The sequence below is a fragment of the Cololabis saira genome, chromosome 8 (genome assembly GCF_033807715.1).
Source record: "Cololabis saira isolate AMF1-May2022 chromosome 8, fColSai1.1, whole genome shotgun sequence".
Lineage (NCBI taxonomy): Eukaryota > Metazoa > Chordata > Actinopteri > Beloniformes > Belonidae > Cololabis > Cololabis saira.
This window is the reverse complement of record NC_084594.1, coordinates 18,475,107-18,499,035: the sequence shown is the minus strand read 5'-3', so window position 1 is coordinate 18,499,035 and position 23,929 is coordinate 18,475,107. Positions and strand designations below refer to the sequence as shown.

General features: G+C 40.9%; 1 protein-coding gene across 3 annotated transcripts in view; it reads left to right on the top strand.

The window, feature by feature from the left end:
• The window catches only part of unm_sa1614 (un-named sa1614), a 36,072-nt gene that overhangs the window by 7,627 nt on the left and 4,516 nt on the right, over positions 1 to 23,929 (top strand). The window contains exons 4-29 of one of the 3 annotated variants that reach the window (XM_061726978.1): positions 854 to 926; positions 1,001 to 1,146; positions 2,240 to 2,314; positions 2,507 to 2,556; positions 2,755 to 2,884; positions 2,998 to 3,083; positions 3,179 to 3,254; positions 6,856 to 6,936; positions 7,019 to 7,116; positions 7,602 to 7,671; positions 8,544 to 8,631; positions 8,894 to 8,942; positions 9,585 to 9,757; positions 9,850 to 9,983; positions 12,760 to 12,851; positions 12,937 to 13,123; positions 17,836 to 17,921; positions 18,006 to 18,121; positions 18,453 to 18,520; positions 20,058 to 20,165; positions 20,722 to 20,998; positions 21,775 to 21,957; positions 22,040 to 22,097; positions 22,523 to 22,566; positions 23,070 to 23,227; positions 23,474 to 23,599. In XM_061726978.1, the coding sequence (XP_061582962.1) occupies positions 854 to 926; positions 1,001 to 1,146; positions 2,240 to 2,314; positions 2,507 to 2,556; positions 2,755 to 2,884; positions 2,998 to 3,083; positions 3,179 to 3,254; positions 6,856 to 6,936; positions 7,019 to 7,116; positions 7,602 to 7,671; positions 8,544 to 8,631; positions 8,894 to 8,942; positions 9,585 to 9,757; positions 9,850 to 9,983; positions 12,760 to 12,851; positions 12,937 to 13,123; positions 17,836 to 17,921; positions 18,006 to 18,121; positions 18,453 to 18,520; positions 20,058 to 20,165; positions 20,722 to 20,998; positions 21,775 to 21,957; positions 22,040 to 22,097; positions 22,523 to 22,566; positions 23,070 to 23,227; positions 23,474 to 23,599 (2,832 nt within the window). Of the gene's footprint in view, positions 1 to 853; positions 927 to 1,000; positions 1,147 to 2,239; positions 2,315 to 2,506; positions 2,557 to 2,754; positions 2,885 to 2,997; positions 3,084 to 3,178; positions 3,255 to 6,855; positions 6,937 to 7,018; positions 7,117 to 7,601; positions 7,672 to 8,543; positions 8,632 to 8,893; positions 8,943 to 9,584; positions 9,758 to 9,849; positions 9,984 to 12,759; positions 12,852 to 12,936; positions 13,124 to 17,835; positions 17,922 to 18,005; positions 18,122 to 18,452; positions 18,521 to 20,057; positions 20,166 to 20,721; positions 20,999 to 21,774; positions 21,958 to 22,039; positions 22,104 to 22,522; positions 22,567 to 23,069; positions 23,228 to 23,473; positions 23,600 to 23,929 lie in introns of those variants that run through there. The other 2 variants (XM_061726977.1, XM_061726979.1) reach the window with 2 other exon arrangements.

Below are 23,929 nucleotides of genomic sequence, written 5' to 3'. Positions count from 1 at the left end.
GTGTGACATATTTGGACGAGGACACAGTTTAAACCAGAAAGCAGCCACAACCCCTATACCCCCCCCCCACCTGCCCCCTCCGCCCCTGGGAATTATTGACCCAAGTGGCCTGAAAAACAAGCTCGTAGCGGCCCCCTTTCTGCCCCCCATCTTTTGTACCCCCAACAGAGTTAGCATATGTTACCATGGCAATGGATTCCTCACCATTATGACTCTGGGCTATTGTTTTTTTAATGGTCGTGAAGAGAAACCAGAGAGAGAGGATTATTATTATTATCATTATTATAATTATTGTTAAGGATGTTAATCTGCGACCTGAACGCTGCTGCTACCTTCAGAGGAGGCGGGGGGAGTCGGAAATTACAGCTTTGATGAGGAAATATTGAATGTATAAAAGCCTGTTTTTGTTGCATCGTGTTGTACCGGCTGAAATGCTTGTCCCATCACATGTATGATAACAAGATGTCTCATATCGGGATTTTATTACTGCAAACTCTTCAACAAATTAGATATAAACCTTAAATAAATTCATGTGGACAGAAGAAAAAAAAACGAATTATAATATTGTTAGTGTACTGTTGGAGGATTCTTTTTTAACTCTGAATTTACTAAAGCTTCAGATTAGGACAGAAACATGCAAACTGAACTGCTTCATGCAGAGATTTTGACTGATGAGATGACAGTTCCCCCCCCCCCCTTTTTTTTTTAAACACACACAGGAATGTAGCTGTCTATTGTCAGAGAGAAAAGCTCATCCTCGGTTTGTGTGTCGAGTCAGCAGATGAATTACTGCCTCAGCCGCACACACCCACAGCGCATCCTCCCGCTTGTTTTAATGAGTGTTCTTGTTCAGGCTCTGGACAGCGACCGACTGGTGCTGCAGAAGATGAAGAAAGCTGCAAAAGCCAAGTACACATCGGGACAAGGTACAGAAACGCTCCTGCGACCACAAATGCACGTCTGCATTCAGTCTCCCTAATCAGCACCATCTCTTTGTCAGAGCACGTCTCTCATCTGGAGCACTACATCAACTCCATGGAGAAACTCTCAGTCAACTGTCACTCAAACGGAGAGGCGGAGGTTGGCTCGGCCTTCTGCCGCATGGCAGACTTTTCCAAAGAATTCCTCTCACCCATGAAGAACCTGGTGAGTGACGGCGAGACGTGACAGCGAGACGTGACAGCGAGACGTGACGGAGCTCAACATTTGCAGCTTCTGCAACTGAAAATCCCCTCTGGTCAATCACCTCTGCCTCAGCTGGAGACTTGTTCAATTTAGCTGGTTGCTACCTGCAATTCTGCCACTAGATGGCAGTACACCAATCAATCAAACTTAGTTTATACACTAATTTACACAATATTCATGCTACAGAACATGCTTTACAGGTTTAAAACAGAAGCAAGATAAATAGTTAAAAAACAACAAAAAAATAACTTTGTACTTCTAACATCAAAAACAATAAACACAAATTATAAGTGCACAGGAAACAAACATACTGCTTGTTGATTAAAACGCATAAACTGGTAAGTAAGCAATTAAATAATCAAACTGGTATGTGATAATGTGGTAATCAGTAAATAAAAAAATGAATAAAGATACCCAAATAAGTGATAAAAAAGTTGTGATTAAACTCAAATCCTAAAACATTGTTAGATCATAAAAAATGATGAAGCTAAATTAAAAAGGTGGGTTTCGACCATTTTCACCATGTTACATCTTTCATCTCTGAATGTCCACCGGAGTACAAGACATGTAAAAAAAAAAAAAGAATAGGAGAAAAATACCGTAAAAAAACTTAAACCATAACCCCTTGATATCGGATGTATGAAATGATACATATAACATTATAAATATTTAAATAAAAGTGTTCACTGTGTACTTGAAATGAATAAACACTCCCAGCTTCCTCTTTTAATGTTTTTTTAAAATAAATATATATTTTGGATCTCTATGAATACATGTTTTCTTTTCATATTGAATTTTTTAAACTGTATAAATCTTTTACATTTTTATTTAAAAACATGTTTTTTAGTCCTGGATGCAGAGAGAAATGTATGTATCAGATATGCAAGATCGAGGGGTTAAAGGGACACATTCTTCCACTTCCATGTTGAAGCTCAGTTATTTTATTAGTGTGTTCTTTGGTAAGTTATACTTCTGCCTCATTTTGTTGGTAGTTGAAGTTATTTAACTTATTGTATCTCAATCATTTAATGGAATACGTTGTGTGTGTCTGTAGCTGAAGAGCATGCTGCACAACATCAACTTCTTCCTGGACTCTCTGGTTAAAGGAGACCTGAGGGAGGTGAAGGGGGTAAGAGCCTTGTTCTCCACTCATGCAGCGGATAATATCCATTATCTTATTATTGTATTGTATTATTATTGTATGTAACTCACATCGTGCTGCTCGCCTGAAATGAAGAACATCACCAGTATTCTTCAGCAGTATTAACAGCAGTAACTGTGAATCTAAAGTCATCTAAAGTTTCCTCTTCTGTCTTTGCAGGATCTTAAAAAACCTTTTGACAGAGCTTGGAGGGATTATGAGAACAGATTGTGAGTGATGTTCGCATTGAGTTTAGTCCAGGGAGTTTCACATGCATGCTGGCATCTCCCGTTATATTTTTAGTGCTTCCTTGTGATACAATATGTATGTGCATGTAAAAATGCATTTCTGCATAATTCAGAAACCCCGGCCGAGAGCTGCTAGAACTCTCAGCATTCATATTAATAATTTCAACTGCGGGCGTTCAGCAAGCAGGTGGAGAAGGAGAAGAGGGAGTTGGCGCGACAGTATGGGATGGTGAGGACCGAGGTGAGCGGCGGAGAAATCGCAGAGGAGCTGGAGAAGGAGAGGCGCTCCTTCCAGCTGAGCATGTGCGAGGTCAGCAGCTCTCCCTCTCCCTGCACGCCCCCTTCTTCCTCTTCCTCATCCTCTTACTCTGTCATCATCCTGCTCGTGAACACCTCATTATAGCACATTCATCTCTGTCTCAGTATCTCATTAAGGTAAACGAGATCAAGACAAAGAGAGGAGTCGACCTCCTTCAGAACCTCATGAAGCACTACCACAGCCACAACAAGTAGGAACGCTGACTCACACACACCAACACACACGGCCTGACAAAGCTGCCTTTACTGGATCTGTGCGTGTGTGTGTGTATGTGTGTGTGTGTAGTTTTCTGCAGGAGTGTGTCTCCACCACCCAGAGGTTGAAGCAGTACATGGAGGAGCTGAATGGAGTTCTGAACACGGTAGGAGTCCCAGAAACCTCCAGGAGGCGCCAGCACGCTGTCGGGGGGGCTGCTTTTGTAGATTTCGCCTTAAAGGAGCATGAGGCAGGACTGAGGCAGGATTTATGAAAAAAATTTGTATACGTTTTAAGTTTTCTAGTAATAATGTCAGATGAAGCGTTCCAAACCAAAAAGAATGAGCCCTCTAGTGTATCTCTCCGTTGCCTTGAACAGGCTGTGTGCTGCAAAATGTGCTGCAATTGTGGGCCCGAATTTCCCGCGTTGTCCTGTGGATGTGACGTCAAATGACGCTGCATGCGCGTTCTCCCCGTTCTCCCGTGCCGGCTTCACTGTTGGCTGCAGTCCCCCCGACGGCCGTCGTGGCGAAGGGTGGCGCTAGAGAGTCTCATTTCTTAAAAGGAGCCTCATGCTCCTTTAAGCCCCAGATATACTTGCTGGTGGTGCTTGCGTTCGCGTCCGTTCGCATGCAACACCAACCGCAAGGTCGCTCGCGTAGTACGCGAGGAGAGCACGTCGTGCTTTGGTTGCAATCTCGGCAAAGGAAACGGCACCAGCGACCTCCGTGTCGTCACTTGTAACCAGCTGGTATCTGACCGGGACCAGCTGGTATCTGACCGGGACCAGCTGGTATCTGACCGGGACCAGCGCCACTCGCGACCAGAGCGAGAACTGCAGGTCACGTACGCGTTCAGTGTCTTTTTGAGAACGTGCATATCGACGCGTAAAATGAACGCAGGATACGCGTGGCGGCCATGATGCGTACGCGTACACGTTCTGAACTGCAAGTATATCCCAGGCTTTAGAGTGAAACTGTGTTGATGACAGTCTTAGTTCAAATAAATTATTAGTGATTTGACAGAATTAAAAAATAGTATTTGAGAAGAAAAATCCTTAGATGAGCTTTTAGTAGATCTTTTTGATTGAAAAGGACGGAGGGGCCTTCCTTCATTGTAGAAACTTAGACATACCCCTAGAAAATGTGGGTGTGATCTATCAGGCTAACTATGAGGGAATCAAATCTATTTTAATTTAGCCTTCAACGACATCGTACATTTACAGTTAAAACCATCAGTTTACATACAGTTTAGGGAAAAAACACACATTTTTTATTTTTATTTGTCTGACAGAGGTGAGAAAACTGTTCCTATTGTAAATAAATTTGGATCTGATTTTCTTGTCTAGTTGTAAAATATCAGAATAATGAGCTTTTTTTTGTGGCATTTTTCCAAGTCAAAGTTTCCACATACTTGGTTTATATTTAGTAGCGTTGCCTTTGAACTGTTGAACTTGGCTCAAACGGGTCCTCTCGACCTCCACAGCCTTCTCACAGAGTCATGCTGGGATTTTATTCCCATTCCTCCCGACAGACCTGGTGGAGCTGGATCCAGTTTCCGGGCCTTCTCAATCCAACCCAAACATTTTCTATCAGAAATATTAGGGCTGGGCGATATGGACCAAAAGTCATATCTCAATATTTTCTAGCTGAATGGCGATACTCGATATATATCGATATTTTTTCTGTGCCATAATTGGGGTTTCCCCCAAAGCATTATAGCATAGCACCTCTGTTAGCATCTCTGTTAGCATCTCTGTTAGCTTCATTTTTTTCTGAGGCAAACCCTTAAAAAAACAGTCAGTTTTAAAACAAAGCCTCGTGCCAAATGTCACACAGGTACATTTATTAACAGAAGTCTGCACAATATCAAAATGTATAAAACAAATGAAATACAAATAAACTGCCTGCATATATAGAATAAAAATGCTTCTTGAATAAAATAAAACAAATATCCCTTTCCTGCATAACAATTAAATTAAAATACACTGTGCAATTAATACAATGTAGACAGTAACAGGCAGACTTTTCCACTGAGGTTGACAGTTGTGCAACTAACAAAACATTTGTGCAAATCTCAAATAAAACATTCAAGTCAATTTGTCACAAAATAAGCTATATCAAAAAAAAAAAGAAAAAAAAAATATATATATATTTTTTTTTAAATAATCGATATAAACGATATTGTCTCGTACCATATCGCGTTTTAAAATATATCGATATATATTAAAATCTCGATATATCGCCCAGCCCTAAGAAATATTCAAACTGTTTTGGAACCTTGAACCTTTGACCAATCTTTAACATTTGTACTGCTGCTGATATAAGATGTAGCTTCAATATATCCACAGACTATTCTTTCCTTGTGATGTTGGCTGTTTTGTGAAGTGCACCAGTCCTTCCTGCAGCAAATCAGTCTCACAACATGATGCTGCCGCCCCCAAACTGGATGGTTGGGATGTTGTGCTGCAGAATTAGAATTAGTCTGCTTCCTCTGGAACTCCGTCAACCGTTGAGAGAAACCAAACATGGGATGCAGGCAACAAAAAATATCCAAAATTGCCTGCGGTGGCGTAGAAAAGCCGGTAAATGTCATTAAGGATTCAGCAGCCGTTCTGGTTGTTAGGTAGCTCTTAACTCCTGTGTGAATCATCACACTCAGCTCACTGGAAATGACACCCATGGATGAATCAGTATTTCTTTCATGATTTAGTTGATTTCTTTTCATTTTCCCATGATACCATGCTGATACCAGCTGTGCCTCAAAGTGCAGCCAAAGGTGTGCCAACAATCAGCTCAGAAGCTGGTAAAACCAAAACATCTTCACGTGCGATTCTCTCCTCAGGCCACAGTTGGTTTACCACATCTACATTTTTTACTTTATAAGAAAATAAAATCAAGCATCCTTCTGACCTAAAGCATGAACGTTTCCTCATTTTGACTGTCAGACTGTGTTTGTCCATCCCTCATCTGTGCCCTTTTCAATCCTAGTCAGAGTCACGGCGGGTCTAGCTGTGTTTTTGTGTGGGGGGGGTAAACCATGGACAGGTGGCATGTCCTTTGCAGGCTAACATAAAAAAACTAGTGCTGGCCAACGATTAACATTTTTAATCTTAATTAATCCATGATTTCTGTTATTAACTGCGATTAATCTCATATTAATTGCAAATTTATTCACACATTTTGGGTTCTAAATTACCTCAAGGTATTTTTTTTTATGTTTTTAATACTGTTAACAACATGAGAAAGGTCAAATATGCTGCTTTATGCCAATGTTTATTCAACTTTCCACAAAAAAAGCTTTTGACCTGAATGTAAAATTCCTTCATAAATACAAACACAATGTAGTCCCCAACTTTACCCTTGTAAAGACTAACTTAAGATTCCTTGTTTTTTTAAGCAGCTCAATGTAAAACAATGAACCATATGCATCACAAACATTGTACAAGAAGTGCATTGGTCAATTAAATTTTCCATGTAATTATGTCTAACCTCATATGGAGGAAAATAAAAGGCTCAAAAAATATCCCCTTCGTTAAAAAAATTGACGGCGTTAAGAGAACGTTAAGTTAACGCGTCGTTAACGCATTAACTTGGACAGCCCTAAAAAACACCAATGACAAATGCTTACTAGATGCATGTTGTAAGGGGACAACATGCAAATCCCACACAGTGAAGCTCCAGGTGGTTTTTAACTGGGAATCTTCTGGCTGTGGCGTGGAGAGAATGGTGCTAATCACCAAGCTAATTTGTAACCCCCCCCTGCAGGTGAAGCAGCGCCAGGATGAGGAGAAGCGGCAGCTGTGCACTCTCAGAGATCAGCTGAGGCCGGTCGTCAACACGGACCAGGTGAGACACACGAACGCTGGCCGATGCTGGCTGGGACGACGTGGCTGCTGCACAGCTGACTGATGTGTTCTTGTGCCTGCAGGACTCCCTGCCTAAGCAGGTGTACAGTATGCACCAGCTGCTGGGGGACAAACAGTACGGGACCGAGAGGTCGGGTTTCCTGTACAAGAAGAGTGATGGGTACAAACACACAAGTCACATAAAGTTTAATTTGACAATGACATACTGACAAATATGTAAAAATATTCACTTTCATTAGTGAGTTTTCGCAAATAAATTGTGCTTTAAAAGGGATTCTACTTCATTGATTGTTTGATAAAGAGTATAAAATGAACTAATCCAGACCAAATTTAGTATTAAAATGTATTTGAATCACAGGTGCATCTAATTGATATCGGAGATGTCTAAAAGGACATTATACTGGCATTTTTGATCTGAAGCTTTAGCCTGTTCTTTCTTCAGTGTGTTTAAATAGTCCTGTAATGTAATACACAATCAAGTGTAGAGAAAGGACGAGTTCATATTTATCTTGGGCTAAAAATGATCAAATTATCATTCGATGAAAATGGAAAATAGTAAAAAATGTAGTGTTGCTTTTAATCTCATGGAATGCTGATGCGATTAATTACTGTTGGTGAAACTAAAACTGTGTTTCTGTGTTTCAGTTTGAGGAAAATGTGGCAGAAAAGGAAATGTTCAGTTCACAACTGTTACCTGACAATCGCGCACGCGACTGTGAGTGTTCTTTCAACCTTGCTTTGTTTTTCCGTTTATCTCTCACAATGAGTGCAAAAATGAGTGCGAAATCTCTAACTTTAGGCAGAATCTTTACTCCCCAAGAAATTGAGGTGATCTTTTCTGGGTTTTTAATCAAATACAAGGGATTTCTTTTTTTTAAATCCAATATTTATTGTTAAACAGGCAAAATAAGATTGTAAAGAAACCAATGCTAGGGCAAGTTTTGTTCATGCTTTTTAATTATGTTTTAATGTCTTTGTAAAGCAATGTGGATAACCTTGTTGTTGAATTTTGCTATAGAAAAATACTTGCCTTGCCCTGCATGGTCTTGCTTTGCCTTGCCTGGCCCGGCCTTACCTTGCCTGGCCTTGCCTTGCTTGCCTAGGCTTGGCCCTAATAAAAAATGCTCATACAAACCATCTGTCTCAGAAAGATTTAACAAGGAGGTGAAGTTTGAACAAGCAATGATGTATGTTGATGCCATGGATCAGTTTTATTGTCAAACTGCTGATCGTTAGGAGGGTTAATGTGGGTTCAACAGCACCGTGTGTGTTTGTGTTGATGCAAAGAAAGACTGATGTATTTATTAGATGTTATTATTCCCTCGTATTTCTTACAAAGTAGCAGGACATTAGTTTTTACTTTGGTATAAAAATGTATATTGTATCTTGCTAAATCAAAAGAAGACTGTTATGGTCAGATGTTTTATAAGCAGAGATGATTACTTCCTACTGTATGTGTACTGAGCTTTAGTCTTGTCCCTTTGTGTATAATTTAGTTTTTCTTAGTCTCAGCAGTCATCTTTAGTACAATTTGAGCTGGTTGAAGCGTAAACACACTCGTCTGTTGCCGTCTCTGTCTCGTTTCAGCCTAATAAACCTCCCACCAGACTCAACCTGCTCACATGTCAGGTGAAACCCAGCGTGGAGGACAAGAAGTGCTTTGACCTCATCTCTCGTAAGACAACTCACACTTAACCTTAAAGTTAAAGGCCTTGTCACGTATAAAGTACCTTTATCCTGCATGAGACTAGAAAGCATGAAGTAAATATGTCTGCAAAAGCTGTTCATTCAGCTCCTGATTCAAGTGTGCACATATTCACTGAAGTACAGTCAAAATATTGTTTCTGTCATGTAGTTACGCTGTATAACGTTAATGATCAAACAGAATGTTAAAAGGATAATAATAAATGGCTTGTGTGCAATACTTTCTGCTGCAGATAATCGGACGTACCACTTCCTGGCTGAGGATGACGCGGAGTGTGTGGCGTAAGTCCGAAACCTTGATTTGCACTGTTCTATCTGGATATGTTTGTATATGTATATCTGCAAAATACAACAGATTAATTCTAAGAATATTCCCAGTCGTAGGTTATCTCGGTTTATCTTTGCTTGAAGCAAATGATGAGACATTATGTTCAGAATTATTTTATTATTTGTCTTTTTCCTTATTTCTTTTCTCTTGGAAGTATATGCTGGCATGTGTTCTCATATGTACATTCAATTATTTATTTACTATTTTGTTGATTTTATTTATTTATTTTCTTTTGTTTTTGCTTTTTCTTAAATTATAAAAAATGTATTCTTTGCACAAACTTGTATTGCTTGATGCACAAACATGCTGTAATGAGAAATAATGATAATAAAAACCTTTAAAAAAATTGATGAGACCTGAGCTGCACACAGAAAAAAACAGCCGGGCAACAACTTTATTTTTAAGTCCAAATGGTCTGAATTATAACCCACTCTAAGTGTGTGTAAGACAAGAAAGGCATTTATCATTAACTTGTATTATGCATGGAATATAGTGAATGATATTTTTCTGATCCTTGTTTTATCTTTGTTTAGTAATCATTTAAAAAGTGAGAGTTTTAGACATTGGTGCTGCATTAAACGGTGTTGTGTGTCCAGGTGGATCTCGGTGCTCAGCAACAGCAAGCAGGAGGCTCTGAGCATGGCTCTGGACGGGTGTAGGAGAGGAGGAGAGGGAGGTGAAAGCAGCGTGGAGGATCTGACCCGGGCCATCACCGACGACATCCGCAGGATGCCTGGAAACAACAGCTGCTGTGACTGTGGCGCTCCAGGTAATCCTCATCCATCGCTTCTGATTTCTCCTGCTTCCCCGTGTCCACTTCCATGTCTGCAGGAAGTAAGCTTTCCTTCTCTCTCTGTGAAGATCCCGGGTGGCTCTCGACAAACTTGGGGATCCTGACCTGTATCGAGTGTTCAGGGATCCACAGGGAGATGGGGGTCCACGTCTCAAGGATCCAGTCTCTTAGTCTGGACAGTCTGGGGACCTCAGACCTGTTGGTAATCCATTATCAGACCATCCTTTCTTTCTGCCCCCCTCGGCTGAACCACATACTCTCTTTAATTTAAGCTGGTATTAAATAAACGTTTCAGAGCATTAACCGACTAATCACCAGAAATGCTGAGAAACATCACACAACAACAACACCCCCTCTAGAAAATAAGCCTAATAGTCCTACATTTATGTAATGTAATGTACTTTATTTATATAGCACTTTACAACAGCCTTTCGGTGTGCCAAAGTGCTTTACAGCAAGTAATAGATAAAAAGGAGGATAAATAAGAACAATAAAACACAACCAAATCTAATAAGATAAAAGTGTCATCACACTACTGGGTGTTACAGTTTTTCTCAGTCGCTTTGGTACATTTCTCAGATCATCCTCGACATTTGCAAAACAGAAGTGCATTTCTCAAAACAGTTCGTACAAATAGCAAAACACCATGGATTACCTGCAAAAGCCAGTCTCTTGCTCAAAATCCTTAGTTCATCTCTCAAAATTAAATATCTGTGTCAATGAACGTGTCAGTGCATCAGAATCACAAGTGCTTGTGTCATTGTGTACGGATAAGACAGTCAAATTGCTTAGTCTTTATCTCCCTTAGTCTTATGGCATTGTTTTGTACAACCATGGTGCAAATAGCCTCCTCCTGTTCAGGTGTGAAAAGTGGCCCTTTGCCACCCCTGTGAAGTTGTCTTGCAGTCCTATGTGGAAAAAATATAGTAATGCAAAACACAAAATAGAGTAAGATAAAATGTAATTGTATATAGTATACTTACTGTATATTGTAAAATGAAAGTAGAATACTGTCATATTGTATGAAGCATTACAGAAAGTATACAGTATTACAGTCTAGTGCCTATTGTTAGATTACATACCTGTTCTGTCGACGAAAAGTCTGAACGATTGAGGACACAGTTGTTCTCCCAACATTTGGCTGCACCTTTCGACCAGCCTCGGCCATTGTAAGCCCATGATTGAGAACATGGTCTTCAAGTGTAGCTCTTATCTCATCAGGAACGTGCATATGTCCTCGGCCTCTTCTGCCTCTTCCTCTGTTTTGCCTCCCAACTCCTCCGCCACGCAGCCTCACTCCTCTTCCTCTTCTTCTTCTCTCTGGCTGTTGACCCCGTCCAATTCCTTGCCCTTCCATTGTCAGACATTGTAACATTGTGTTGTGCTCCGGCTATATGTTTACTTGCCAGCTGATAGTTCATGAGATGCACCTTTGACCTATTTCAGAAAACTGGTTGATCATTGGTTGATCTAATGCTTGACATATTTCCCTTGATTACAGAAAGTCAAGATTCACCTGGGAACAATTTACCAATTCAGGCCAGATTTAGAAACAAAGTCTAATGGAAATGTATAGAAATATGCTGACATATTATGACAACTTGTTCAACCATTTTGCATGTAAAGACTTATGCGATGAACTAATGCCTAAATGTTGTGGGGGGTGAGACTATTCAACAGAGACCCATTATAATACATTTTGATCAACATGACATAAACAACTGATAATGTAGGAAACAGCAGAAAATTGTACATTATCATTTGCATGGATGACAAATGCATTTGCAACTTGTTCAAAGAAATGAGAAACTGCTTTTCTGATGTGCCCAAGTGACACAATGATGTGAAGATTGAACAAGTAGTTTTGAGAATTTCAATTCTGATCTGAGAAATGTACCAAAGCGACTGAGAAAAACTGTAAAAGCCATCTTAAATAGGTGGTTATTTAGACTAGATTTAAAGATGCAGAGGTCAGAAATAACCTGCATCTCGGCGGGGAGCTTCTTCCAGAGCCTGGGGGGGCAATGGAGAAGGCTTGGTCAACCCAGTGTTTATATTTGGACCTCAGGACTTCCAGCAAAAGCTGACTGGTTGACCTCAGAACTCTACCGGGATTATGGACAAAAAGCTCGGCTTAAAAGCTCGGATAAACACAAGGGTGTGAGGCCGTTAAGAGCTTTAAAAACAGACATCAAAAGTTTAAAATCAATTCTATAAAGGACGGGAAGCTGATGAAGGGACTTAAGGACAGGAGTGATGTGCACACATCTGTTAGTGTTGGTTAAAAGATGCAGCAGCATTAAGCACAAGTTCAAAGCAACTAATAGTTTTTAAAATGTAGTCAAAATTGTCCTATTTTATGCAAAACTCTGCCAGTGGGGCAACAAAAATGCTCTTGACTAAAAATCTCTGGCAAAATACTCAAAGTACTTAAAAAAAAGGCTTTTTTAAACATTTTTAGTAGTTTTTGCAGTGAAGATGATTTTGATTTGATTTTTGATTTGAGTTTTTTTATTTCGGTCCATTTGGATACAACATAGTACAACATAAAAAAAGGTCCAATATTTTTAAGTGGCACCGATAAGGTATAGGCTGAAGCCAAGGCTTATTATGCCTACCCTTTTATGAACCTCGACTCAGGAGGTTTTATACAAAACAAAACTAATAATTTGGGTTCAAACATTGAAAAAGAATGGATATATTGGACAAGTAACAAGTAAGCAAAGACAAAAAAACAAAGACGAAAACAAAACTAAAAAACTTTCAGGGTGTCTTTCCTAATTGAGAAATAATTTGATTGATTTTAATCTACTAGTGAGGTGAAGTTGGTTTTCTTTTCTCTCCAGTTTTCTTGCGGCTCCATGTTTTGAAAGATTTCACATTTTTGGGGTTTGAAGCTGAAATAATAGTTTTCTTGTCTTGTTGTATGAATAAGTGAACCCGTTGTGATAATAACCCTGGTTGTCTGCATCCTCCAGTTGGCCAGGAATGTTGGTAATTCTGGTTTTAATGAAATCCTGGAGGCGAACCTGCTGAGTCCGTCACTGAAGCCGTCCCAGCTCAGCCACATGTAAGACACAAGTTGATTCACGGTCTCATCCGGAGGACAGCTCTGCATTTGAATAAGTCTGATATTATGTGTGTTTAACACGCAGGACGGAGCGCAAGGACTTCATCCTGTCGAAGTACCAGGATGTGCACTTTGTAAGGCGAAACCACAGCTCTTCCGCAGTGCTGCGACTCGGCCTGCAGGAGGCGACGAAGAGCTGCGACATCTACAGTCTGATCCAGCTGTACGCTCAGAAGACGGAGCTCTGCCAGTCACTGCACACACACATACAGGTATATGCACAGGTGGACACACTGGCGGTTCTAGGATTTTTCTGAAACAGAGGCCATTATGGGGCCAAATTTAACCTTCAGGGGCCAACAGTATTACCACTATTTTCATCCAGAAATAGCGCTGCTTGACTGAACATCAATTGGCGACAATACAATAAGCATTATCCAGCAGGTGGCGGTTAAACATGTTGACTGACTGAAAAAACAGGAAACGTGCATCGATATGACTTGCCATGCCACAAGGCTGTGACTCCAGTGTTTTACATCTATGGCTGGAGTGTCCATCAACTATACACTAGGTTACATCCCTCAATATTTGATTCCCTGCCATTGAGCATCTTCTGGACTAGGAAACAGCACTCTGGTCTGTGGAATTAGTGTGAAATTACAAGCAGCTGTAGGCATTTGGGTACTAAAACAAGTTTGAACTTCGGTAGACCCTTAAACTGCATTTATCCTCTATGCAATCTCAATGAATGCCGTTTCCTGAACAATACTTTGTACTCAGGGCTATAAATTATATGGCGTCCGTATTAATGGTGCCATCGGTGTAAACCGGAGTCAAGTTCTCTCGTCTGGTTTATGTCTGACCTGGCAATAAAGCTTTTTTCTGATTCTGATTAACTTTTTTCTTCATCACTAGCCAAGTTTGGCTGGTAGATATTAATTGTACTAGCCGAACATACAATCACTATCAGTCAAAGTGTGTAAACTTTCAGAAGGCGATAAACAATAAATAAAGATGGAAAGTAATAAGTAGTAGCCTACAAGTTGCTCAGAAGTTATATTTTAGGAGCGAAATTCCATGTAAAGGGAAGGGTGTCACTATGTCCTACTGGCGGTTTTCAGTGAGTTCAAATGTTTTTGACCGTTGGTCAAACCGTTGAGTTTGATGTGGTGAAATTGTTGACTAACCGTAGCGGAAGCAGTTATTAAAAAAAGTTATAAATTAACTTTTTTTTTTCATCACTAGCCAAGTTTGGCTGGTAGATGTTAATTGTACTAGCCGAATGTGTTGTACCTGCTTAAGGTTTTTTTTTCTGTATGCAGGGGACTTCTGTATCCATGTCTTCAGTTTACAGAAGGGTGTAGTAAAAGGCACAGTAGAGTTCACCCTTTACCATAACAGATCTTAATGCTGTTCCTGGGTTATTCTTTTTTTTTTTTTTTTTTTAACCCTGATAGGGAGAATGTTATTCATAAATCCATAAGGGATGTCCCCATGTTCAGTATGTTCCGTATGAGTTTTCAAAATGATTTATTGAATTAAAAAAAAAAATACACTGGAGAAAATGGAGAGATGCAAGAACAGTATTGCTTAATAAAAATGAATAAACTTTGAGCTTCAAAAAAAAAATAAAAATTGTTCTAGCCGAACATACAATCACTATCAGTCAAAGTGTTTTAAACTTTTCTACCAGCCAAACTGAATTTAACCAGCATTTAGCCGTGTTAATTGGTTGGCTGGTGTTAATTTAGAGCCCTGGTAGTACAGTTTGTGGCCATCTGGTTTTGCGTTATCTGCTACATCGTTTTTTCTCTGACCTGGTGAAGAATGACTTGGACTAATAGACTGGTACTGGAGTTGTTGTTGACCGTCGTCCTGCGGCGCTGGTGCCTCCGAACTTGTGCTGCTTTTTCCCTGACTTTAAGGCTTTTCTTTTGATAAGAAACTGAGCAATTCCCAGCGTCTTTCTTTTCATGCTCTCTATCTCAATACCCGACAAACACGATAGTTTATGATTAACATAATCATATAATATCAAAGATTATTAATCACTAAATCTTTGAACAATCAGGTCAAAGTGCTATCCTAACAACCAAATTGCAACTTAATTGTTATGGATTTCTTTCTTTGAACCCAAGCGCACGACACCAGACAGGGTTAAACTTAGCCAAAAAGATGGCGTAGTTTAATTGTAAACCAAAAAAACTCCCACAGGGAATACACAGAGAGATTTACAAAAAAAACTCCTTACTCAAAAACACAAACCCTCCTCACAGGGAACTAGAAAAGCACCAGGCACACAGCCACAAGCAAACAACTAAACAAACAAACAAAACAAACTCGCCTCGAGCTACTGGCAGCCCCAACCTTTAACTTCTCCCATAGATGAGTTGACGAGCTGCAGCCGATCGCTCCACCGGAGCTCACCGATTCCGCGCTCCAGCGCGACCGGGGAGGACGGCCCAGTCGACCGAGCCCTAACCCCTCGTTCACACTGAAAGAGTCACGGGCGTCCCGACGCCAGCATCTCGCCGCTTGGTGCATTCACACTGAAAGCGTCAGTGCCTGCAGCGGGGCGGCGGTGGGCGTGGTTTCAAGCTGCGCTGCAGAACTGAAGGGAACAGTGGGAACAGCCTACACATATAACTACACATCTTAATTTTCATATTTCACCATAGATCTCACTTTGGGACGCCTTCTTTATATTTTAGCGTTATTTCCGCGTAGATAAGAGTGAGTTTGATGCTCCTTTAACAAGTTTGGTCCTCGGATCAACGTCAACCCAGCGAGCACTTGCGCCCGGTGGCTGATTTATGGTTCCGCGTCACACCAACGCAGAACCTATGGCGTAGGATACGCGGCGACGCACACCGCACCGCGTCCCTACGCCGTCAGCTACGCCGTCGATTTAACGCAGAACCATAATTCAGGCAAAGCTGCAGTCTGTCTGCGCTGATCACTACACACCGGGTCGGAGCGGATTTAGTCATGGTGTTTAACCTGAGTTTTGTGATTAATAAGCACGGGTTTTAATTATTTTTCGTTGGATCAATGTAGCAAATAAAATCGTTGGGACCATCCAGCTCCTCACCATCAGATATGTGTTTCACGTGATCAGTTCAGGTAAAACAGCAGTCAAACCAGCAAAATGTCATTTTGCTGGATGAAATATATTAATTCCTGATAGAATAAGTTTATTAGTGCACAGCTCTGCTCCTGTACGCATGTGAATCAGTGTACGTTTGTGTGTACATGAAAGTACAATCTGCATTGAGAGTTGTCGCTTCGGGAATCCCGGTCTGTGATTGGACGACGCCTCGGCGTCGCCGCTGCTCATTTGCATAAAGTTCAGATTTTTCAACTTTCAAATTGACGCGCCGCCCCCGCCGCCCGACGCTCCTGCCGCTCCCGCCGCCCCCGCCGCCTCTCGACGCCCGTTTTTCATAGACAATGAATGGCAGCCAGACGCCTATGACTCCCGTGACGCTTTCAGTGTGAACGCAGGGTAACACTAATGTAGCTAACAAGTGCGGTTGGTAATTTTATAAGCCAACAGTTTTAATGTTGGCTAGTTACAGTTTAGTTTAATACAAACCTAAACTTTACTGTACAAAATCAGCAAGAGCATTTCACTCACCAAAGCACGTGTTGCTGTGTAGTTTGAAGTTCAATGTGGTCGCCGCTGACTGGCAGAATTTAACATCATCCTCTTTCTTTGGAAGCAGAATTAAAACGCAATCCTTACATTACGTTCAGCCCGCCACAAATATTTTAAAAGGAAGTGAATCCTCCCCCCAAGTCAAACGGTCCAATAACGTCTACCATAATCTGTTTGTCCCATCTAGAGTGCACCAAGCTTTTTCTTCTTCTATTCAGTTGTATTGACGCAACAGTCGCACTGCCACCACCTGTTTGGGGGTGGAACTGCAGCAGTGATCATCAAATTCTCAGCTTGTCCATTGATTGACCCCTGGGTGTACACAATCAAGAGAAGTACACATAAGTGTGTGTACAGATTAGTGTTCTTTTTGTCAGCCTGTTTCAATTTAAATTTTAGTCTAGTCTTTGGGTCAAGCTATCAGTTTAGTTTTTATTAGTATTAGTCACGTTCATTCTCATTTTAGTTGTGTCAAGTTTCAGTCGACTAAAAGTCTGAGCATTTTAGTCTTATTTTAGTCAGAATTGTCCAGGACCATTTAAGTCTAGTTTTAGTCAAAGATTGTATTTAACCAAACCCATTTTACAATTCAAACAAGGTTATCTTATTATTATATTATTGTTACCTTATAGACTCAAGAATACATTCATTCCCGATACAGAAAACGCTCTAATTTGACTTTACAACATATTCATTTTTCCGCATTTCTCCCCATCTTTTTCTTTTTCGACGACACATTGGGTTTTCTTTTCCACGTCTATGTAGGAAAGTGTATCCAAAGATGGTCTCGTCTTCTTCTCCAGCCCCAGAGAAGATCCCCGCGTGGCCGGCCATCGGCCCCTTTCTCTTCTATTTAACTCTGTTTTTAATTGACGTGAACCTAGAGCTCTGTGTTAACGGCATCAGTCTCTAACCTGCAGCTGCATCTTCTGGATCTGATTTCCCGCTGCAGCGACTGGGATTGAGGACGTGACGTCACCCAGCAGCAGAACTAAACCAGAGGAAACTACTTAAAACATGGACATTAAGGATGTTTGTTAGAACATTTCATCTCGTCTCCTTTTGGTCAATGAACATGAAGACACATTTTAACATAGTTTTTATTTTGTAATCTACATTTTAGTCTAGTTTTTATTCGTCTACAATTTTGTATTATATATTTAATTATCCTTATCGTCACATGACCAGCATTTTTCGTCGTGTCTCGTCTCGTTTTCCTCAGGTGATAAAGGTTCGTTGACGACGATATTTAGTCATAATTTTCGTTGACAAAGGCAACTTTAGTACAGATAACGCAATATTGACCGTATGTTTCCATGCCAACAGGAAAAAGGGGAGACAGCTCTTCATTTAGCCGTCCTGCTGGCTGACAGGACGTCACTGCACATCCTGGACTTCCTGTCTCAGAACTGGTGAGTGGATGGCGTTTGTGCGCCGCTACACCTGAGTGTGTGTGTTGATGTTGACGCTGTCATGCACACGCTTGTTCTTCCCAGCTCCAACGTGGACGTGCAAACGGCAGCGGGAAACACGGCGCTGCACTACAGCTGCCTGCACAACAAGAGTGACTGTGTGAAGCTGCTGCTGAGAGCCCGAGCCAACACACACATCAGTAAGAAACACCACACACACACACACACACACACACACACACACACACACACACACACACACACACACACACACACACACACACACACACACACACACACACACACACACACACACACGCACGTTTATCAAAAGATTTTCTGTAAATTGATAGAGAGCAACATCAAGATTCCTTTTGAGAGTTCAGATCTCAGAGTTCAGAACATATTTGTAAATGAAGAAAGTTGGACAGAGTGATGATGATTAGCAGAACCCCTCAAATATGCCGAACACCCCCTTCGTGCCTCTATGTCAAACGCTCTTCTTCACTTTGTCTCCGCTGTGTTTTGCAGAGAACGATTTAGGAGAAACTGCTCTGGACGTGAGCCGGAGGCTGAAGCACAGCCACTGCGAGGCGCTGGTGAGGTCATGGCTCTGAGGGAAAATCAATACTCAATCAATCAATCAATACTGCTGATTGTTACAGTTTTTGCCCGTTGCTTGAACACTATAGACCCATGCTTAAACTAAAGTAACACAACTTGAAACTTTTGTTACCATACCTCAAACACATGTACCCATACCTTAAACCAAAGTGCTGCTTTGCACTCTAGTGTCAATTCTGCAACACACTTAGTCCTTTATGCAACACACTTGGTCCTGCATACTAGACTCTATTTCATACATAAGACACTTCGTTCACAAAAGAAATCTCAGGGTGCCATTTGGAAAACACATGTTTCCAAAATACAAAACACATCGGTTAATTTCAACCATTCAAATACACACCTGAAGGCACTAGCTTGCTAAACGTAACACCAATCAGCCAGCTACAAAAAGGCCTCAGTTTAGCCATTTCAAGAACTCTGCAAGCATAGATGGAGGGAGACCAAGAGGATGAGGAAGAGGACGACAAGGAGGGCAAGGACAAGGTCGAAGAGGCAATGCACGGACCTCCATATCTGACGATATAAGGGCAACTTTAGTGGATCATGTTATAGATCATGGCCTGACAATGAGGGAAGCTGGGCAGAGAGTCCACCCGCACCTCAGCCGCTTCACAGTGGCATCTATAATACTGTAAGAACATTCAGACTGGAAAACAGGTATGTCTTCCCCTCTCTACCTTCTACTCAGATGGTATTTACGGCACTCTACAGTATATCACATTACCACATCACATGTACAGGGTATTGCAGGGTTCAGTACAGTGGATGATACATTATATACAGTGAAGTACTGTAAGAAAAAGAATCAAACTGATGACAATTTGTGGTTGTATTTCTCTAGAATGACTAGAAAACCTTCTGGGGGAGGACGCCAACGCCTGTTCACACAACCATGAGCCCACATGCAGTATGCACAATTATGTGTTTACAATATAGTGTTTTTTCTATTTTTTTTTTTTGGTTCACGTTACAGTACTATGTACAACATTGAGTAGGCCTATTTGGTTTGGTTTTTTTGGTTGCTTGAAAATGTGCCTGCTGAATAAACAAAAATAAAAAAACAAAATCAAAGACTGCAGTGTTTTATATAAAGTAGACTAGTGTGTTCTCCCTGATCCGAAAGTGTATGCATATGATACAAGTGTGTGTCATTTTGTCATCAGAGTTACATTTTGACCAAGTATTTTTAGGTTTTGATAGCAGAGTTTAGGCAGTGATAGTAGAGTTTCAATTTGACACAGATGTGAATGGTATATTTCCCAGTGTTGTGTCATGCTTACTTGTGTGAAGGGTTTTGGCACAATGAGCGAAATTTTGCAAAATGTGTTCAAGCAACGGGCAAAAACTGTAATGTGATAAAAAACTGGAGAGAGTAAAGTTAGAAAGTAAGAAAAAGCCAAAACTCTGAGCAAATCAGACTAGTGGAAAATCAGAGAGGAGAAAAGAAAAGGTTAAAATCTAAAAAGCATGCAGACAGTTTTTAAAATAATACCTGTTTTTTGAACGCAGCTGCATCAGGCCCAGTCCAACCAGTTTGAGCATCACATCCATGTGGAGTACGAGTGGAGGCTCCGTCACGACGATCTGTACGACAGCGACGACGACTTTGATGACAAGGTACCGATGGCAGCTAACCGCTTTGCTTCATTTAGTCGTCAGGAACTAAACCCTCACTTTTAGCTGCCAAAATTCATCTCTACTAATCACCCTCCATCCATCCATCCATCCATATATATACATTTTTTCATTTCATTTTCATTTTTTATTTATTCCATATCATGGGAATAGTTCACATATGTTCCATTCCATGATGGAAAAGGGGCAAGAAGAAGAAAGCCGTCCATCCATCATCCATCCATCCATCCATCCATCCATCCATCCATCCATTCCCTCTTTATTTCCTATTAACAAAAATCTAATCAAGTTTAAAATCTGAACTAATCAGTCCGAATCACTTTGTAGTTATACATTTATAACATTTGAATTCAAGATCAATAGAAAGTTATTATTCAGTGAAATTAAATCCATTTCTAAAAGAAAATGACATTTCATTTACAGATAAATAAGGAACCTTTCTGTTTAATGAAATCCTCTTTACTCCACCCCCCCGGCCTATTAATATAATATATATTAATATTTAACGGTGTAACGAAAAACTCATCCCTCGTTTCAGAACGGTCCAGTGAAGAAGGAGCGCGTCTCTTCCTCCTCTTCCTCCGCCTTCACCCCCTCCTTCTCCTTCTCCTCCTCCCGTCCCTTCAGCTTCAGTCAGTCGTCCTCCTCCTTCGTGGCCCCCCCCTCCTCCGGAGCCCCGGGTGGGGGTCTCCTCAGTGTGGGGAGGAGGCTGGCCATGGCCATGGAGCTCCACAACCGTCCCTCGGGCTCCGTCCCCAGCCCCCCTCCTCCACCCCCGTCCTCCCCCGCTCCGCCGCTGCCCCCCCGAGTCAAAGGTGAGACCAGACCCAGTTGGTTGCGTTTGATTTCTAAAACCTAACAAGACGATGATGCTGCTCTGTTTTTGTACGTTCTTAATAGGGCTGGGCGATATGGACCAAAAGTCATATCTCGATATTTTCTAGCTAAATGGCGATACTCGATATATATCGATATTTTTTCTGTGACATAATTGGGGTTTCCCCCAAAGCATTATAGCATAGCATCTCTGTTAGCTTCATTTTTTTCTGAGGCAAACCCTTAAAAAAACAGTCAGTTTTGTGCCAAATGTCACACAGGTACCTTTGTTAACAGAGGTCTGCACAATATCAAAATGTATAAAACAAATGAAATAAAAATAAACTGCCTGCATATATAGAATAAAAATGCTTCTTGAATAAAATAAAACAAATATCCCTTTCCTGCATAACAATTAAATTAAAATACACTGTGCAATTAATACAATGTAGACAGTAACAGGCAGACTTTTCCACTGAGGTTGACAGTTGTGCAAATAACAAAACATTTGTGCAAATCTCAAATAAAACATTCAAGTCAATTTGTCACAAAATAATTTTTTTAATAAAAAAAAAAAGTAAAAAAAAAAAAAATATATATATTTTTTTTTTAAATCGATATAAACGATATTGATTCACAATAAAAAAGTTAATACAACATCAGATAAAGCGTTGATGGGCCGGCAGGACAGCAGGGAGTCTTTACACTGACATGTGACCAAGAAAACCACTTTTATTGAATCTAGAAATAAAAACCAGCTCGTTGCATTTCTCAGCTCCAAATGTTCCTCCCCCTCCTCCTCCTCCTCTTCCCCCTCCCATGGGAGGAAACGGAGTGAGGGAGGAAGAGGAGGAAGATGGGGAGGTTTTCTTCCCTCTGACAGGCTCTAGAAAGACAACCCCTCCTCCTCCCATCGCCGTTCGGCACAAGAGGACCTGCTCGGAGTCTAATAAGCACGGTAATATCAGAGAGACATGCTGCAATTAAACTGTCGGAGAAACACTGTCATTAACTGCCTGCCTGTGTGTGTGTGTGTGTAGATTATGGGTTGCCAACCAGTCCCAGGATCTACAGCGGTCCAGATTCCTCCTTTAAGAAGTGTGTGTGAGTATTTGAGACGTAGCATATACATTCATATAGTAAGAAGGGAATCAAATTGGTTTTCTGACCAGATATTCAACTTAAAATAAGTTGACCCCTGCAGTTTTATTTTCTTTATAATTATTTTTGTCATTGGCAAATATAAGAGGAGCTTGGGGTTACCTCCGTAGATACAAACTTTAAGAGTTTTTACATCTGATGAAAATGTACAGCCAAGTCTTTAGTTTGAAGACTGAAAACGTGGATGAAAAAGGACCTTTAGGAAACATCAGTCCTGAGTTTTCTGATTATAAATGCAGCTCTTGCAGCTCTTACAGCTCTACTTTGACTGTACTGACCTCTAGTGGTCAGAAGCAACATTGCAGGTGTCCTGAAAGTAATACCGACTTTCTCCATCTCTCTGTCTGCATCCGTCTCTCCAGGCCATCTTCACCTCTCAGCTCGCTGACTGAACGGCCAGACAGAGGTACCGCCTGTCCACAAACATCCTTTCCAGTCTGTCTAAGCTATCAGGTCTACCTGTGATAAATGTTAGCGGACAGCGAGAGCCCAGAGACCCTTAACGGTGGAGTGGAGGAGGAAAAATAAGGACGGAGAAAGAATTGAACTGGTCACATATTTTAGTATATGAAGCAGACTGAGTTACACCGACATCAAATCGTTTCTAGATATTTAAATGTTGTCAGTTTGCTCGTCAGTGTCAAGTAAATTCAACAAAAAGATGTTGATGATTATTTTTGTGTGTACGTGCAATTTGCATGTTGTATTTCTAGATGCTTGAGCTTAGTAACTTGTGTTTTTAACAACATTCAACATACCTTTTCCTCTTTTTTTGAAATATCTTCAAATCTGAGCTGATGAAAAAAAAAACAATCTTTGATAATATAGAATTAAACAAAAATGTAATGTTTTTCTGCATTAAGCTCCACAATGTCAGTAAAATCAAACAAAATATTTCTTCTATTCGAGGGTTTCGATGTGTGGAAAGTGACATTAGCTCCTCCAACTTCATCAACTCAGCCAGCAAAGCTCCGGCCAACGGGTCGCCGCCCACCAATCACCGCTCCCAGAGCTTTGAGAGTGACGGCAGAGGTCCCGCCCCTCAGCCGCTGCCCCGCAGATCACTGGTGAGATCTTTAAAAACCACCATCAAACACCTTTGCTATTGACAAATGAATCACCCGGTGTCAACTGTTGTCTCCAATACCACTTTGAAATAAAATAAAAAGTTTACAGCGACAGTTTGATGCATCTTGTAAAACCACTTTGTCGTACTAGGAGTGCAATTTGTAGTTTTGTGCATGAATTTTTTTTTCCTAGAGTGGCTTTAACAACATTAGGGATTGTGTTTTTATCATTGCATTGCCCATCAGCCCCGGGGGACAGCCAGTCGGCGGGCTCAAGCGTTGTACGACTGCCAGGCGGACCACCACGACGAGCTGAGCTTCTCCGAGGGCCAGATGTTGGTGGTTCTGGGTCAGGAAGACAGCGACTGGTGGGTAAGTGTCACCGTCCTGCACCGGCAGATGTTACCAGCATGTGGAGCTCGCAGGAGATTTTCCTTGAATTATCACTTTAATTAAGACTGATATTCAACGGATTCTGTGAGAAAGAAGCTTCCTGGTTATTTAGCAAGTACAGTTGTGTGAAAAAGTGCGTTTCACACAGGGCTATGTAGGTTTGGATTTGTCTTTCCCCTTAATAATAAAAATCTTCATTTAAAAACTGCATTTTGTATTTACTTGTATTATCTTGGTCTAATATTTAAATTTGTTTGATGATCTGAAACATTTAAGTGTGACAAACATGCAAAAAAATAAGAAATCAGG